We start from the raw sequence: 19,250 nt of genomic DNA, 5'->3' as shown, positions 1-19,250 counted from the left end.
TAATGTGTAGTCACTGAGGAATCAGTTTTTTATTACTAGCGTAGATTTTACAACACTCCTGAATCTAGACTGTGTTTCCCCAAATAATCAGTTACTCTCACACTAGTTCAAACTTTCTGTTAATGCTACAGAATTCATAGGGATTTATGATATACTTACAAGCACCGTCTTCATCGTAGTTACTAAGATCGGCATGAACTGTTCTGCTGAATTCTAATACATTGTACCACTGATCTTTGTTCATAACACGATACTTTGATTGCTGTGGAAAATGATATAAACATTTGGACTACAGAACCAACATTCTTATTGGGGCTTGGTATTAATGACTCTAGTTATCCATTTCTTATTTGGCCTTTTCTAGAACATTTCTTCCTTTTCTACTTGCTGGCTTTTCTGGCCTCATTTACATGTTATCATCTATTTCCTTTCCAGAAAGCAGTAAGACTAACACTGAGATTTACATATATGTACACCCATGTGCTCTCAATGAGACCACAATATAAAATCTATCCTACATGTAGTCAGTCTGGCTGTGTGGTTTCCACTATACAGAATCTGCGTGCACTGTGCATGAGTTAGTTATATTTTGAAGGAGGCATCTATAGAAGTAGTGGAAACACTATGAGTTTGGATCCAAATCCCAATGTGGACACTCAATTGAGTGTTCTTGAGAAAGTTACTTTTTTAACAGAGAACTTGGTTGGCAGGTGCCCAGGGTTCCTTCCATTTCCAACAGTACAACTAGGTTTGCTCTCTCTCTCTCTCTCTCTCTCTCTCTCTCTCTCTCTCTCTCTCTCTCTCTCTCTCTCTCTCACACACACACACACACACAGACACACTCTGTGATCCCAGGACTTGGGAAGCAGAAGCAGGATGCTCATGAGCTCAAGGATGGCCTGAGTATGACTCTGTCAATGTCACCCTCACCACAATCTCCACCCAAAACCAAACCTACCACCACCATCAACCACTATCACCAAAAGAACCCAAATACCAAACTAAGCCTAGTCTCCATTTCCTTAGCTGCTAAATGATTCAACTTAACGTATCTAGTTCTTCTCCGAGCCCCACAGAAATGATTAAATAATCATCTAAATGTATGTTTGTTCAAGTCACAGAAAAAAAAAAGACATGTACCAATCATCAAAAATATCAACTTTACTGAGTGATTTAACAATATGTACAAAACTCATTTACCCAGGCTTTAAATAAAATTTCTCTAGTAAAGTCACTGTAACAAGAAAACTGTATGATATTATTTCCAATAAGAAAGGCATCTCTTAATTAAGAAATGTCTAGAACTATGTCCCCAAAAACTGAAGTTAAGAGGTTTAAAAATAAATACAAAAGAAATCAGTATAAGAAGGTTCATGTCTTAGAACTGCTAGATCTAGCAGGTGCAGCAAAACTGTTAAGAGGATGTTTATTCTATGACGCAACATATGACGTATGGTAACCAGTTGAGTGGATAACTACGACAGCATGTTCATATTTGCGGATGCAAAATAGTAACATTTTATTCTATTTCTTAATATTGAGACTAACTAGAAAATAAAAGTTTTACTGCTAAAATAAATTCAGTTGTGTATGCTTCCATCTAAGACTAGGGGATGGGGACTGGGAATATGGTAGAATCCGGTTTAGAAGTTTGAGATTTATGTACTAGCATCAATTTTCTCTCACCAAAACCTCAAGAGATTAAGTTTATAAGAAAGGGCTATTCTAGAGGATCTTTCCTGGGACTCCTCCTAGGTAAAAGGACAATCTCTTACAATTGTTTTAATGTAATACAGGGGGTGGTATCTAAAGTCTAACAAATGCAAAGCATGTATTCTGTATTCTATCATTAAGGTATACCTCAATTCCCAAGTATTTTACATACAGAATATATTAAATAACACAAACTTATGTCTAGAACTGATAATGAGTATGTACATATTTTGTTTCTTCAAAATGTATTCTCAGTCCAAGTTTTAAACATTTTAAAATACCTATACATACCTCCAGGTACTGGTAAAATACTGAAAAGAGTGGCCATGTTCTCCCAAGCAGCAGAGCTAACATAGACTTCGCAGTATCAATATCAAGGCTTCTCTGATCTTTATCCTAAAATATTATAAATAAATAAATAAATGTATGCTCATAAAATGAAATCACTAGGATTTGAAGTGGCAGTTGTACTCACCCTTGCAAAATCAAAGGCATATCTGTAGATATTCTTAAAAGATGAGATGTCATTCAGCTGAGAGCGCAGAAAATCAAACCTGCTCTGTAACTTTTCTGTGCAGTCACACCTTAAAGACAGAGGTCAGAGAACATTTTAAGAGTGAGTGGATATATGAAAGTACTTTATTATCGATTTGACAATTTAAATAAACATGTTTGAAAATTGCAATAAAAAAGCTGAGAAAATGTGGCAATCAGAGTACACTGGAATAGCTTCGAGAAAAATAAACATCTCAATTAAAAATTCCAAGCAAATCACAAACATCTCTTGGTCTGAGGGTCAGAATGCCCTACTTTCTGGGCTCCATATCCCATGTTTAATTCTAGTTCTGCTTCTTCTCCCAGGACTCAGAAAATCATAATCAGGCAATTTCCATATTTCTTTAGAAAGTTCTTAGGCATCAGCTTGGGGAAAAGGATCAGACATAAGTGGTTTTAAAAAGTTTGGGATACCACAGAATTAACGTAACTGAGCTCTTCACAGATCCACATTCCCACAGTTTTGGCCAATAAAGTTCAACCATCAAAGCACCTGACTTAAGGGTGCAAATGCAAAGCTACAAACAAGTTGTCCATATTATTTCTAAAGATGAGACATTAAATAGAAACACCCAAGTCAATGTTTTACTGGTTTTCTGATGTTGTTAACAAGAAGGCAGACAACGCCTTCTTATGTGGGGCGAGTCCCCAGGTTTTCCTGTGACGTTCACATCCTTCCTGTACTCTAGGCATTTCATTCACCACTCTCAAAAGTCATGGCTATGCTTCAGCACAGTTACTTCTTCTATTAGGAAAGGATGCAAACTAGAAATTAAGACCCGAGCAAACTTGCTCTCTACATGAAACAGCCTGATTTCCCATGATTAAACAGGTTGTATCATCTACTGTAACTACAGTATTCTATTCAAACTGAATTTCAGAATTCATGCTGCAACACACTCTTGTTCTAAAACTTAGCCAAGTTTTTCACTATCTTAAGTCAGCAATGTGAGGGTCTATGTGTTATGGGTCATACAAAAGGATTTTGGTATATCACTATTGTTAATTTAATATTTAATACCCATAAAAGCCGAGTTTAATCTTCTTACATGTTTGCTACATTGATAATAAGACATTTGAGAAATACCCCTTACTAGCTTTGATAGCACACTTATAGACAGAATTAAAAAATAAAGTGAACATTACTTAAAACATTTTGTGAAACTTATTAAATACTGCAATTAGCATTTGTCTAAATGAGATAAAAGAGACACTTGTAACTACTTCATTAACATTCAGTTTTTGACCATTTAAATTTTCTATTTCTGACACCATTGCATACACTAGTAAGATTTTGCTGAAAGGACCCAGATATAGCTGTCTCTTGTGAGACTATGCCGGGGCCTAGCAAACACAGAAGTGGATGCTCACAGTCATCTAATGGATGGAACACAGGGCTCCCAATGGAGGAGCTAGAGAAAGTACCCAAGGAGCTAAAGGGGTCTGCAACCCTATAGGTGAAACAACAATATGAACTAACCAGTACCCCCTGGAGCTCGTGTCTCTAGCTGCATATGTATCAAAAGATGGCCTAGTCGGCCATCACTGGAAAGAGAGGCCCATTGGACTTGCAAACTTTATATGCCCCAGTACAGGGAAACACCAGGGCCAAAAAAGTGGGAGTGGGTGGGTAGGGGAGTGGGGGGGGGGTGGGTATGAGGGACTTTTGGGATAGCTTTGGAAATGTAAATGAGGAAAATACCTAATTAAAACAAAATAACCAGTCCAATTTAAATTTTTTTTCTATTTCTTTGTAACCTATTTTTAGTATTTATATTTTTCTAATCATTACTTAACATAAAATCCAATTTAAAAGGGTTTTCTACATTAAATCTACATTGTAAGGGTGGAGGGCGAGAGTAGTAACTATGCATTATATACATGTCTGACACTGCCAAAGAACAAAATTAAGTAATAAATGATGTATTTTTAGTCTATACTAGTATTATTTGTTTTTTTTTTTTCCTTTTAGCTATTTTCTTGCCCAATATTGCTAGACTTTAAGTCATTCAATACAGCATTTGAGATTGGAAATTTTCTTTTTTGGTATAATTTCCTTCTTTATGATCACAAATTTTGTAAAGAAGTTGCTGCTTCAATTACTTAACTCTAAGTGATAACTTTTTCAAGATGTGTTTCAGGAGTGGCAGAGATAAATGTCTTAAAACAGTTTTAAGAGAGAATGAGAAAACCAATAGAGAGTCTTCCAATGGATTTGGGTCTATATGATGACAGGAGGGGCAGTGATCCAAATAAGATGAGAGAACAGAGAGGATCCTGAAACTTTCTTACACAAAATGAATTACCAATTTTGGCTAAATTAAGAAGTGTATTTCTCTTTTCTTTTCTGTTATGTATAACTAATGCAGATGGATTATATAAAGCATAAGAAAATTGTGAATGAAGGCAGGTGTGGTGACACACACACACATATATAGACACATACATACATACATACATACATACATACCTACATTGAAAAGCTGAAACAGGAATTCTAAGTTCAAGGTCAGTCTAGGCTCATTATTGCAAGCTCTTAAATTCTGAAATGGAAAGACTTAAATTTGACATACAGTGGTAAGCCCACTCAATTTCTTTTTCCCTCAGATATCCTTAAAGCTGCAGACAACAGCAAGTCGAGTGTGGTGGCAAATGCCTATTAATCCCAGTTCTGGGAAGGCAGAGGCAAAACTAGAACCATTGGGGCTGGGGCGGTGGGTTTAGTGAATATTGTGCTTGTCACATAAGCTTGAGGACTAAAGTGCTGAGCTCTGCTTTCAACTGAAAGACTATGCCTGTAGAGTAGAAAATAAACTGAAGATGACACGTAAGCCCTCCCACCCCCACACATGTATGTGCAGTTGCACACGTGTCCATGCACAAATACATACCACACACATGCACATGGGATGAGGGGGAGAAGAGAAAAGGAGAAAACCAAACACTATTCATCTAACTAAAAAGTAACAACAAAATAACTCCTAATGATATTCTGCTATATTCACAGATTAGTGCCTATTTCAACCATCATCAGATAGGCTTCCTCCTGTAGAAGATGGGCCCATAGCCAGACATCATATGCTGAGGGGGGGGGGGACCTTGCAATACTCAGCTCTAAATACTCTGTTGCCATTAGATCCCTCCCCTCAGGGAACCTCTGGAAGAGGAGGAAGGAGGAAAAGGGGAAACGGGATGGAGAACACCAGGAGAACAAGGTGCTCTAAAACAACTGACCAAAGCTTGTATGAACTCAAGGAGACTGAAACAGAAAGCACAGGGCCTACATGGGTTTGCACCAGGTCCTCTGCAGACAGAGTCTGACATCAAACAGTGCAAAGTTACTAAGTTAAACAGGAAGCTCTAGGGGCAGCTGACAATGCAGACAACCTCTAACCATTAGACCATGTAAAAGAAACATGTCTCTCCTTACATATTACTATAATGATCTCAGAAACTTGGGGGCCTTTAAGATCGCCACACTGACCATCTGAAAATATTTACTAGGTCCTCCATATTCAGTTACATTTATTCCCTGTTCTCTCATGACTTAAGTCAGGTCTTATCCTTTATGCTTATAACTGTGAAATACTTTCACATTTTTAATAGTATGACCTATATTCTCACCAAAAATGCAGAATCTTAAATAAGACTTGCTGTGCAAGAAGGCAAACATGAAAATAAAACAAGACTCCTAATATCCAAAGTTACTCATTTCCCTAACAAAGTTTGTCAATTAATTTAAAAGTACACCACAGGGTGTATGATAGACTAGTAGTCCTACTTTCCTGGACAGTATCACAGGAGACTCCAAAAATATGCTAAATAAAGCATGACCACTAAATATAAACCATAAGATAGACTGCCATATTTAATAGACTTATATTTAAGTATGAGATGGTTATAGTTTCTGTCTGGAAGGATTTTAGTGCAAAAGAATGTATCAAACACAAATATATAGTACACAAGGAGTGAACAGTCACTAGAGAGGCAAGAACCCACAGGAACACAACCAGCATTACCTACCTTAAAATATGGGTTACAGCCCCATAAAGGACAATCATATAATGAAATGCCTTTATGGGGGAGTAACAAAAACTATGGCAACAGTCAGAAGTTCCTAAGTAAACAATCATCAAAAATTAATTAAAAACGTAAATGAATCTGAGGTGTTTCTAGTTGTGTTTGCCCATATCGAATCACATGACTTTATTGCATGCAGCCTTAGTTCTAAATGTACAACCCACAGATTTTGCACTGTTAGCAACACAAGTGCTAGTAAATGCTGCCTAAATACTGTGATGGTTTGTATATGATTGTCTCAGGGAGTGGCATTATAAGAAGGTGTGGCCCTGTTGGATTATGTGTGTCACTGTGGGTGTGGGCTTTAAGACCCTCATACTAGATGCCTGGAAGTCAGTATTCTGCTAGCAGCCTTCAGATGAAGATGTAGAACTCTCAGCTCTTCCTGCACCATGCCTGCCTGGATGATAATGGACTGAACTTCTGAACCTGTAAGCCAGTCCCAATTAAATGTCCTTCATAAGACTTGCCTTGGTCATGGTGTCTGTTCACAGCAGTAAAACCCTGACTAAGACAAATACCCTGACTTAGGCTCCAGAATACGTTACAAATGACCATTTCTTCATTGTGCATAGAATTTTTTTTTTCTTCTAAAAACTTGATGACTTAATCACAGAGAACTAATTTAAAATATTTTCCTATCATCACTTTTCAGCGTGTACAAAATTTGGGTATCTTTATATTCTATTGTGTTACATAATGTTTGGTTTAAAAACTGATGTTTAAGTTATTGACTTACATTTCATCCTGATATTAAGAAATATCCTGAATTATCCCTAAATATACTTATCATTTTGTACCAATTTATGTTTTCTATTCTCAGCACTGACAATTGTAAATAGCACTCAATTCTAATTCTGAAAAGCAGCGATGGTCTACCTGTTTTGAAGCATTAAATGTTTTAGATGATTTAATTTTATTTTTTAAGATTTATGTGTTTGGCTGTTTTGTCTACATGTCTGTCTATTCACCACATGCATGTAGTGCTTGCAGAGGCCAGACAAAGGCATTAGCTCCTTTGGAACTGGAGTTACAGAAAGCTGTTAGCCACCATGGGAGGTTGGGGTAGAGTTGGGGAAGGTGATGGGAACTGAATCTCAGCATGTTTTGATTTGTATGCCTATTTTATTTACCTGTAAAACTAGCATACAATGTCTTAGAGTGACTACCCCTCTGGCTTCCACAGCTACTTGTACTTATGTACACATACCCACATACAGAGATACAATACAAATAAATAATTCAAAATAAAATCTTCTAAAACATAGGAATAATAATTTCACAAAAGAGCAACAAGATAAATTAAACCTTTCAACTTGGTTTGTTCTGCATGTGTAAGTGGTATATTTGTAAAGCATACGTAGGTGCAGGTTATATGCATGTCTAAGACAATATCCTATGGCTTCCCTGACGACTCTCCACATAACTGAGGCAAGGTCTCCCACTAAACCCAGAGCTCACTGATTTGGCTAGAGTAGTAGCAACTCAGTCCGGGGATGCCCTGTCTCTGCCACCCCACCTCTGTGGGATACAGTATGGTACCCATCCAGACTTCTTGCATGATACTAGAACACAAGCCCCAGCCCTCATGCTTGTGTTGCAAGTGCTTTATCAATTCAACCATCTCCCCAGTCTATTTCCTTACTTTCACACAACAACAACGTCAGAGAATAATATATACCTAAGAGAATATGGAAGTGAAGTTGCTCCTTTGAGGCATACAAACAAACATCAATTAATTTGCCTCACTTATACTACACACTTATGTCCAAATATGTCCTAGCATTTGTAATGGTCTCATGTTGATCTTGAGCAGATACAGAAGTTAAAACCATCAACTAGATTAACATGTTAAGCATGTTAGCATGTTTCAAACTAACATATTTAAGTGTATGACTCTTTTGTACCCCTGTATGCCTGTGCATGTGTGTGCCAGGCGTCTGCAGTGGCCAGAATTACAGACTATTGTGAGCTACCATGTGGGTGCTAAGAATTGAATCCAGGTCCTCTGCAAGTACAGCCAGGGCTTTTAGCCTTATTTATTTTTATTAATGTAAGGATGGAACAGAAAGCTCCATATTTATTACAAATATTATAAGCATGTGAACAAAACTATAAAACCAGTATTCATATCCAGGCAATTATCAAAACCACACAATTTCCAAATAAACTCAGTAGTTCTAATTATCAGTCATCTCAGAACTTAGAAGCTTAGAAAGACCATTCCTGTACATACTTAAATAGTTCATCATGAATAGTAAGAGATTATGTTTTTAAATAACATTCAAATAAAACTGAAGAGATTTTGGGTTCTGGCACAATATAAGATTCTCAAAGAACATGGTGGTTTGAATGGGTACAGAATGGCTTCAATTTCAATATGAGGATTTGGACGAAAATACTTCAAGAAAGAGAGGAGGAACCATTTGCGAGATTTAAGTGAGGCTCTACTCCTAATGTGTGAATCCCAGTAAGTACACTGTGGTACACAGACATGTTACAGAACTGTATCATGTTTTAGATTAAGGTACTGGAATGTTGAAGAAGGCATTTTGAATTGTCAGACTGACTCTGAGAGGAGAATGGCAACAGCAATTTGTGGTTGATGATATCAACTCCAAAGGGATAGGAGTCACAGCCCATACTTACCGTACCGTACATCAACACCACTCTCCTGCCTTCAAACACCAAATAAACAAAACCGAGTTCTTTCCCTCATTCTTCCCTCTCCTAAGACTCTAACTCAAGCCCGCCTTTAATCTCCCTTTAATCTTCGTCCAGGTAGCAAGACGAAGCCCGGAAAATGCACAGCGCTGCCCCTTCTGGGAGGAAATTGACTATTTATTACTACAACTGCTATGGTTATAATTTACTACCACTGCTTTTCACTATTATGACCACGTACAGTCCCTTCAAAGATTGTGACCACTGGTGTTTCCACTAGCATAGTATTTAACCCTTATGACAATACCAAACTTCTAGCTACTAGATGTGGGAGAAGTTCTCTACCTAGTGTAACATGCTAGAAGAAAAACTTCCAAGTATCTTTAGAACTATCTTCTTTAGATAAAGAAAATAAAAGTTCACAGCCTCCCAATGACATGGAAATAGTGTGCCTAAAGTATAGGACAAGGTTCAGTTTCCATAAAATTCTCAAGTCCCTAAAACATTAACAACACTCACTTAAACACTACTGCAAAACTCTTGTGTGATTCCTGAGTCCAAAAATCTAATTGTTTCCCAATATCTCTTAACATATCTTTTAATTCCCTCCACATGTTAGATAAAGTACTAGATAGCAATATAACAGTATTCCATATAGTGTGAATTTTAAACTCTCCATTGCAAGGTTATTTACCTTCTTATTCTAACAACCAGATTGCTTCTTCCAAACTCCATGAAACATAAAATAGTCAATCTAAGTTCAACTGTTTGTAAGTCTGTGTTGCAGAATATTTGATCACACTATGAACTCCAAGATTTGTTATTTAGTGAAAAAAATAGTTTGTAGATGTGGTGTAGCTCAGCCCTTAGCACAGTTTTAATATCCCTTACTGGAATACAGACAAGCCCTTAGTACAAACCTTTATTAAGACCCAAACAATGAAGGTAAAGTTAGTTTGTAGAAGGAAGAGCCAATGTTTGATAGTGATGTTTAATTGGAAGGCAGACAAAGTGATGAATCAGAGAAAAATCTGACAGACTAGGATATGTCCATCTCTCATAAGAGAGAGCAAAGAGAAGCTATAATAAGAGGGAGCAGTGAAGAGAAAAGCAAGAGGCAGTTTTACTGGGACAGTTAAAGAAAGGTAGGTTGCAAAGAGAGAGAGAGAACGAGCTAGACACAGGTGAAGACAACACAGATCAGAGAATTAGAATGAGCCAGAATATTAGAATAGACTGTAATCCCTCAACAAACCTAAAAGAAGACAGCCACAAGAACAGAATGCCAACTTTAACAACAAAAATAATAGGAAGCAACAATTACTTTTCCTTAATATCTCTTAATATCAATGGACTCAACTCCCCAATAAAAACACATAGACTAACAGACTGGCTACACAAACAGGACCCAACATTTTGCTGCTTACAGAAAACCCATCTCAGGGAAAAAGATAGACACTATCTCAGAATGAAAGGCTGGAAAACAATTTTCCAAGCAAATGGTCTGAAGAAACAAGCTGGAGTAGCTATTCTAATATCTAATAAAATCGACTTCCAACCCAAAGTTATCAAAAAGACAAGGAGGAGAACTTCATTCTCGTCAAAGGTAAAATCTTCCACGAGGAACTCTCAATTCTGAATATCTATGCTCCAAATACAAGGGCAGGGCCATTCATTAAATAAACTTTAGTAAAGCTCAAAGCACACATTGCACCTCACACAATAATAGTGGGAGACTTCAACACACTACTTTCACCAATGGACAGATCATGGAAACAGAAACGAAACAGGGACACAGTGAAACTAAAAGAAGTTATGAAATAAATGGATCTAACAGATATCTACAGAACATTTTATCCTAAAACAGAAGGATATACCTTCTTCTCAGCACCTCATGGTACATTCTCCAAAACTGACCACATAATTGGTCACAAAACAAGCCTCAACAGATACAAAAGTATTGAAATTGTCCCATGCATCCTATCAGATCACCATGGATTAAAGCTGATCTTCAATAACAAAATAAATAATAGAAAGCCAACATTCACGTGGAAACTGAAGAACACTCTTCTCAATGATACCTTGGTCAAGGAAGGAATAAAGAAAGAAATTAAGGACTTTAGACTTTAATGAAAATGAAGCCACAACATACCCAAACTTATGGGACACAATGAAAGCATTTCTAAGAGGAAAACTCATAGCTCTGAGTGCCTCCAAAAAGAAACTAGAGAGAGCACAAACTAGCAGCTTGACAGTACACCTAGAAGCTCTAGAACAAAAGGAAACAAATTCACCCAAGAGGAATAGAAGGCAGGAAATAATCAAACTCAGGGGCCAAATCAACCAAGTGGAAACAAGAAGAACTATTCAAAAATCAACCAAACGAGGTGCTGGTTCTTTGAGAAAATCAACAAGATAGATAAACCGTTAGCCAGACTCACTAGAGGGCAAAGGGAAAGCATCCTAATTAAAAAAAAAATCAGAACTGGAAAGGGAGACATAACAACAGATCCTGAAGAAATCCAAAATACCATCAGATCTTTCTACAAAAGGCTATACTCAACAAAACTGGAGAACCTGGATGAAATGGACAAGTTTCCAGACAGATACCAGGTACCAAAGTTAAATCAAGATCAGGTTAATGATCTAAACAGTACTATATCCCCTAAAGAAATAGAAGCAGTCATTAATAGTCTCCCAACCAAAAAATGCCCAGGACCAGATGGGTTTAGTGCAGAGTTCTATCAGACCTTCAAAGAAGATCTAATCCCAGTTCTTCACAAACTATTCCACAAAATAGAATCAGAAGGTACTCTACTCAACTCATTCTACGAAGCCACAATTACTCTGATACCTAAACCACAAAAAGACCCAAGAAAGATAGAGAACTTCAGACAAATTTCCCTTATGAATATCGATGCAAAAATACTCAATAAAGTTCTCGCTATCTGAATCCAAGAACACATCAAAACAATCATCCATCCAGACCAAGTAGGTTTCATCCCAGGGATGCAGGGGTGGTTCAATATACGGAAACCCATCAACGTAAACTAGTACATAAACAAACTCAAAGACAAAAACCACATGATCATCTCATTAGATGCGGAGAAAGCCTTTGACAAAATCCAACACCCATTCGTGATAAAAGTCTTGGAAAGATCAGGAATTCAAGGCCCATACCTAAGCATGATAAAAGTAATCTACAGCAAACCAGTAGCCAACATCAAAGGAAATGGTGAGAAGCTGGAAGCAATCCTACTAAAATCAGGGATAGACAAGGCTGCTCACTCTCTCCCTACCTATTCAACATTGTACTTGAAGTCCTAGCCAGAGCAATTCGACAACAAAAGGAGATCAAGGTGATACAAATTGGAAAGGAAGAAGTCAAAATATCACTTTTTGCAGATGATATGATAGTATATGTAAGTGACCCTAAAAATTCCACCAGAGAACTCCTAAACCTGATAAACAGCTTCAATGAAGTACTGATATAAAATTAACTCAAACAAGTCAATGGCCTTTCTGTACACAAAGGATAAACAGGCTGAGAAAGAAATTAGGGAAACAACACCCTTCACAATAGTCACAAATAATATAAAATACCTTGGCGTGACTCTAACTAAGGAAGTGAAAGATCTGTATGGTAAGAACTTCAATTCTCCAAAGAAAGAAATTAAAGAAGATCTCAGAAGATGGAAAGATCTCCCATGCTCATGGATTGGCAGGATCAATATAGTAAAAATGGCTATCTTGCCAAAAGCAATCTACAGATTCAATGCAATCCCCATCAAAATTCCAACTCAATTCTTTAACAAATTAGAAAGGGCAATCGGCAAATTCATCTGGAATAACAAAAAACCTAGGATAGCAAAAACTCTTCTCAAGGTTAAAAGAACCTCTGGTGGAATCACCATGCCTGACCTAAAGCTTTACTACAGAGCAATTGTGATAAAAACTGCATGGTACTGGTATAGAGACAGACAAGCAGACCAATGGAATAGAATTGAAGACCCAGAAATGAACCCACACACCTATGGTCACTTGATCTTTGACAAGGGAGCTAAAACCATCCAGTGGAATAAAGACAGCATTTTCAACAATTGGTGCTGGCACAACTGGCGGTATCATGTAGAAGAATGCAAATTGATCCATTCCCATCTCCTTGTACTAAGGTCAAATCTAAGTGAATTAAGGAACTGCACATAAAACCAGAGACAGTGAAACTTATAGAGGAGAAAGTGGGGAATAGCCTCGAAGATATGGGCACAGGGGAAAAAATCGTGAATAGAACAGCAATGGTTTGTGCTGTAAGATCGAGAATAGACAAATGGGACCTCATAAAATTGCAAAGCTTCTGTAAGGCAAAAGACACCGTCAATAAGACAAAAAGGCCACTAACAGATTGGGAAAGGATCTTTACCTATCCTAAATCAGATAGGGGACTAATATCCAATATATATAAAGAACTCAAGAAGGTGGACTATAGAAAATTAAATAACCCCATTAAAAAATGGGGCTCAGAGCTAAACAAAAAATTCTCACCTGAGGAATACCGAATGGCTGCGAAGCACCTGAAAAAATGTTCAACATCCTTAATCATCAGGGAAATGCAAATCAAAACAACCCTGAGATTCCACCTCACACCAGTCAGAATGGCTAAAATCAAAAATTCAGGTGACAGCAGATGCTGGCGAGGATGTGGAAAAAGAGGAACACCCCTCCATTGTTGGTGGGATTGTAAGCTTAAACAACCACTCTGGAAATCAATCTGGCGGTTCCTCAGAAAAGTGGACATAGTACTACCGGAGGACCCAGCTATGCCATTTCTGGGCATATATCCAAAAGATTCTCTAACACATAACAAGAACACATGCTTCACTATGTTCATAGCAGCCTTATTTACAATAGCCAGAAGCTGGAAAGAACCCAGATGCCCCTCAACAGAGGAATAGATACAGAAAATGTGGTACATTTACTCAATGGAGTACTACTCAGCTATTAAAAAGAACGAATTTATGAAATTCCTAGGCAAATGGATGGACCTGGAGGGCATCATCCTGAGTGAGGTAACCCAATCACAAAAGAACTCACACAATATGTACTCATTAATATGTGGATATTAGCCCAAAACCTAGGATACCCAAGATATAAGATACAATTTGCTAAACACATGAAACTCAAGAAGAATGAAGACCAAAACGTGGACACTTTGCCTCTTCTTAGAATTGGGAACAAAACACCCATGGAAGGAGTTACAGAGACAAAGTTTAGAGCTGAGACGAAAGGATGGACCATCTAGAGACTGCCATATCCGGGATCCATCCCATAATCAGCTTCCAAACACTGACACCATTGCATACACTAGCAAGATTTTGCTGAAAGGACCCAGGTATAGCTGTCTCTTGTGAGACTATGCTGGGGCCTAGCAAACACAGAAGTGGATGCTCACAGTCAGCTATTGGATGGATCACAGGGCCCCCAATGGAGGAGCTAGAGAAAGTACCCAAGGAGCTAAAGGGATCTGCAACCCTATAGGTGGAACAACAATATGAACTACCCAGTACCCTGGAGCTCTTGTCTCTAGCTGTATATGTATCAGTGGAAAGAGAGGCCCATTGGTCGTGCAAACTTTATCTGCCTCAGTACAGGGGAATGCCAGGGCCAAGAAGTGGGAGTGGCTGGGTGGGGGAGTAGGCGGAGGAGCGTGTGGGGGATTTTTGGGATTGCATTGGAAATGTAAATGAAATACCTAATAAAAAAAATATAATAAAAAAAATAAAGAAAAGAAAATGTATCCAAAAAAAAGAAAAAAAAAGAAATCCAAAAGTTCTATATCTTAAATGTGACATAAGAAACCATGGGTCTTTACCAAGTATTTTATTAACTGTTTTCTATCTCACACTCATTATTTATAAATTAAATGGGAAAACTGGTCTTAAATTATATTCTAGCAATTATCATTTGGTTCATCTGACAGAAGAACTTTATCCAAGGAATAAATGTGTATGTCTCATTTTCCACCAACCTGACTTTTCAAGAAATCTCTTTATCACTGTTAAACAATGATACAATAACACATATGACTGTGTACACGTGTGTATGAACATACCCACACCAACTCTAATGTTGGTTTAGTAAGAGAAAAAGAAACAACAGACACTGAAAATTCAAATACATAATTTCACTGCTTTGTAAACAAATACACATCCTTTCTTAAGAACTGAGGGAGAGGTAAACAAGAATTAAAAATCATTTGCTCATGCTAATAAGACCATAATCAATTACAAAGCTAATAGTGCATTGTGTTTTCCTTAAGAATTTTAACTGAGGGGCCTGGAGAGATGCTCAGCAGTTAAGAGGACTTCTGCTTTTCCAGAGGACCTGGGTTCAATTCTTAGCACCCACATAACAGCTCTCAACTGTCTGTAGCTCCAGTTCCAGGCAATCTGACATACCTCACAAACAGGAAGGCAAAACACCAATGTACAGTTAAAAAAAAAAACGTTATGTCTTAAAAAAAAAAAGTAATTGAGGTTAGAGCAGAGCACTGTGTTAGCCTGTATAAAGGCCTGGTTTGATCCCAAGCAATGGGAGAAAAAAATGAACTTAAAATATGAAAATATTTGAGAATGTTGAATAACTTTCTGAATGAACATTATGAAAATGACCTACTATAAAATTAGTACACATTAGTATTGAAAAGCATAGTGAATTATCTTCAAAATGAAGTAATTCTGAAATGTATGAAAGATTCAGGCATGATACCTTAATCTGAACACACACGTCTATAAACTGGCTGAAGACTGCATAGGAGCCAAAGGACATTTCTATTTTGGTTCTTTGTGAGTAATTAGGAGGAGATGGTTAATTGAAGCACCTGTAACTCTATCTTTAAATTTATTACAAAGCAGAGTGAGGAGGTCCTAAGATTTGGGCTGTCCAATGATGAAATTCTTCATATAGTGGAATTCTGCATTGAGTGGGAAAAAACTCATGAACAAATAATGCTTTAATCATTTCTTATTCACCCAACCATTTTCTTATTCTTATTCAAATGAACCAACACATTTTAGTCAGTTTGAATTTTTTCTTAAAGAATATGAAAAAGGCAATTAATTATTCAATTGTCAAAATTAGAATATAATTTTTCAAGTCTCCAAACTGATTTTTACAAATCAAACCACTTTGATTATTTTTAAGGTAAAATATTACACTTGAAAATGATGAAGCACAAAATAGCAACAAGATCTTTACAAAAGCCACCAAATTTGTTTTTTAAAAAAAATGTTCTTACTGTAATGAGGTCATTCCCTTTAACCATTCTTCCTTGGTAAAAAATCCCATGCTTTCAGCCTCCAATTTCCATGCTAAAACTAACATAATAATCTGGAAAGAACAGAACATAAGGGATAGGAAAAGTCATCAGAGACAATCATGGCTACAGTCATAATGGAGAACAATTTCAAACAATTATTTCCAACTGTCCACTAAACTCTACAGCTTCTGTATTGTTAACTACAAAACAACTGCCTTAAGACAGTGTTAATGAAGGTAGACCATTACTCTATTACAAACTGTATTTGTATCAAGAAACACCTTGAACTATTTAGGCTGATTTAAAAAAATAAGTAGATGTGAAGAAAAAACTTCATATATTAAAGCCTTAATTTTTAAAATTAATGAAATATTATAATCCGCTTATAGTTCATTCTACTTAGAAATAAAACATACGTTTTCAGGTTCAACACCAATGTCTTCACAAAATTTTTCCATTCCTTCTGGCCCTACAACTTCATCAGGACCTTCAAAGACAAAAAGTAATTTATATATTTTATTACTATTATGAACATAAAATAAACTATTACACTAAAGGCATCCATGAAAATATAATACTTTTACAAATAAGTGAATTTGAGTTTTAGGGCAGCTTTGAAAAGTATAAATATTTGCCAAAATCTTAAAAATCTTTACTCCTTAAATGCTATAATACAATATTAATTAATGATTTCTTTCTTTTTTTTGTTTCTTTTTTTTTTGGGGGGGGTGCAATCTTCTTACTATGTAGCCTTTGCTGGCCTGAAATTTACAGAAATTCATTTGCTTCTGCTTTTGAGTGCTGGGATTAAAAGTGTGAGCTACCACAGCCATTGTATTAAGGAAATATTTTAAAAAGGATTACAAAAAACCTATTCCACTGGTATAATTCAGTAGTTTGCAAAAAGAACAAAAACTGAACCAACATGAACTTACTCATTAACAAAACCAAAAACCTACTGAATAAAGTTTCTGACAATTAATGCTATAAGCACATGAAGGTTGATGTATTGTTTTTCTTTAAACCAGATCACTAAAAGTCAGTGCAATTCCTAAACATTTGCTATCAGATTCCAAAAATAGAGTAATTGTACTGCTTTTAAATCACCTACTCACTGCTTAGAAATCACCTAAAACAAATGTCACGATATGAAATATGACATAAATTTATCACTACAAAAATGTCTTGAAAAAATATTCAAATTCCAACATTGTCCAAAAGACACTTCCTGTGTCTAAATTTCTAGTACTTCCACATATTACCCATATGAGCCTTCACAAGCTATAATTTCCTTGCCTATACACATGCTGTTTACAGTGGTCTCCACAGGAACCACATCTGAAGTCAGGGATCATGCTCTGATTTTTGTTATTATTATGTCCCAAGTATTAGAACAGTGTTGGAGTCACACAAAAGTGTTCCATAAATATTCACCAAATGACTCACTAAATGACAGAAGATAACCTCAAGTGTACTTTCAGTAGAAGTGACAATCAGTTAACATTTGTATAGTCAATGTATCATTTCTAGCATGTTAATCTAAGCTTCAGTTTTCACTCATAAAATGAGGATAACATCTCTTGACAGATGGTTACAGGGAAAATGATATACTTATCACAATCCATGGAACAATGATAGCAATTATTACCTTTACTGTTAAAAATGTTAAGAGTAGAAAATAAATATTTAACTCAATCTTAAAATATCCAGAGAAGTTCTAATAAGAGCTAATACAATCAAGCATTCAAGGGGAAAAGATATATATATATACACACACACATACAAAATGACTATCTTTATGGTATCTAGTAACATTTATAAAGTGAAATAAGATGAAAACCTCTTGATTCGATATAATGTATATGAAAAACTGTCATTTTTAATAATGGGTCAACATTTTAAATAGAGGTCAGAAAAAAAAAAAGAATTCTCTACATTTAATTTGGGTTAGTGGTTGTCTTGGGATACCAGTAATAGCATTTATTTCCCCTGATCTAGAAAGATCACTCTGCTGATCCCAATAGCAAAGTTGTTGCCCCCTTTACATCCTAGTCTAGCCTTCCGTACAGTTAGCTGAAACTTGACAAGATGGCACCACTTAAAACTATAACATGGCTAGTACAAATATAAGACGACTATTACTACGTGTTTTAGCTTTAAGCAAATACTTTTGAGAATAATAATGATAAAAGAAGAAAAAAAATAAAAGTAGGAAAGCAGGTAAGAGAGAAAAAAGTTGTCAGACATGTTCATGGCACTAAATTCTAAGCCTTTAGCCTTGACACTAATCCCAGTACACATAACAGGTCAGCAATAATAAAACACAGCTTTTAAATGGGCATGACTGGTATCTTGCTCCATGAATTTCATTACCTGCATACTCATAAAACCAAGCCAGGCACTTCTTTCTTGAAAAATCTTCCTCTCCACTGATGAGTCTAGCAGGAGGCTGGGATCTGCAATAGCTTAGAAAACACACAAATGCCTAAGACTTACTACGACTCAACGCTTAGTGATAAAGTAGCTTCAACAAGAATTGCTTCCATGTAAATGAGACAAATGGTTTTTAAGTTAGCATTATGAGGAAAGGAGCTATGTATTAGCAATAAGGACCTGTACTCTATGTGTAAGAATTTCTAACCAATGAAATCTAAATGCTTCTTTGCTTGCTACAGGATTCCATAACTAGAAACTAAAATTATTTCCTTAGATTTCAAGATAATAAAGAAGTACATTCTAAGTCTCAACCCAAGACTAGGCTAGACAGCTCTCCCTAGACTGCTCATGCTGGGCTTGCTCTCTACCACTAAGTTACATACCTTATGGAAGGCCTGAAGCCTTACTTCCATTCTGCTACTGATGTGGATTAAAATCCCTGTTATAATTTAGGCTGAATCACCTGAAGTCAAATGATACTGCTCAG

At 36.5% G+C, this 19,250-nt stretch overlaps 1 protein-coding gene across 7 annotated transcripts in view; it reads right to left on the bottom strand.

Annotated features, from left to right (window-relative positions):
- Dcun1d5 (DCN1, defective in cullin neddylation 1, domain containing 5 (S. cerevisiae)) overlaps positions 1-19,250 on the bottom strand; it is a 44,291-nt gene that overhangs the window by 15,321 nt on the left and 9,720 nt on the right. For 5 of the 7 annotated variants that reach the window (NM_001357484.1, XM_030244709.1, XM_006509889.4 and 2 more), the window contains exons 2-7: positions 18,701-18,792; positions 16,744-16,814; positions 16,307-16,398; positions 2,189-2,297; positions 2,005-2,109; positions 160-262 (exon numbers count right to left, since the gene is read on the bottom strand). In NM_001357484.1, coding sequence (NP_001344413.1) covers positions 160-262; positions 2,005-2,109; positions 2,189-2,297; positions 16,307-16,398; positions 16,744-16,785 — 451 coding nt within the window. In that variant the 5' untranslated portion in view covers positions 16,786-16,814; positions 18,701-18,792. The remainder of the gene's footprint in view (positions 1-159; positions 263-2,004; positions 2,110-2,188; positions 2,298-16,306; positions 16,399-16,743; positions 16,815-18,700; positions 18,793-19,250) is intronic. The other 2 variants (XM_030244710.1, NM_001357483.1) reach the window with 1 other exon arrangement.

The sequence above is a fragment of the Mus musculus genome, chromosome 9, assembly GCF_000001635.26.
Source record: "Mus musculus strain C57BL/6J chromosome 9, GRCm38.p6 C57BL/6J".
Lineage (NCBI taxonomy): Eukaryota > Metazoa > Chordata > Mammalia > Rodentia > Muridae > Mus > Mus musculus.
The sequence above is the reverse complement of the archived record's forward strand: the minus strand, read 5'-3'. Positions and strand labels throughout refer to the sequence as shown.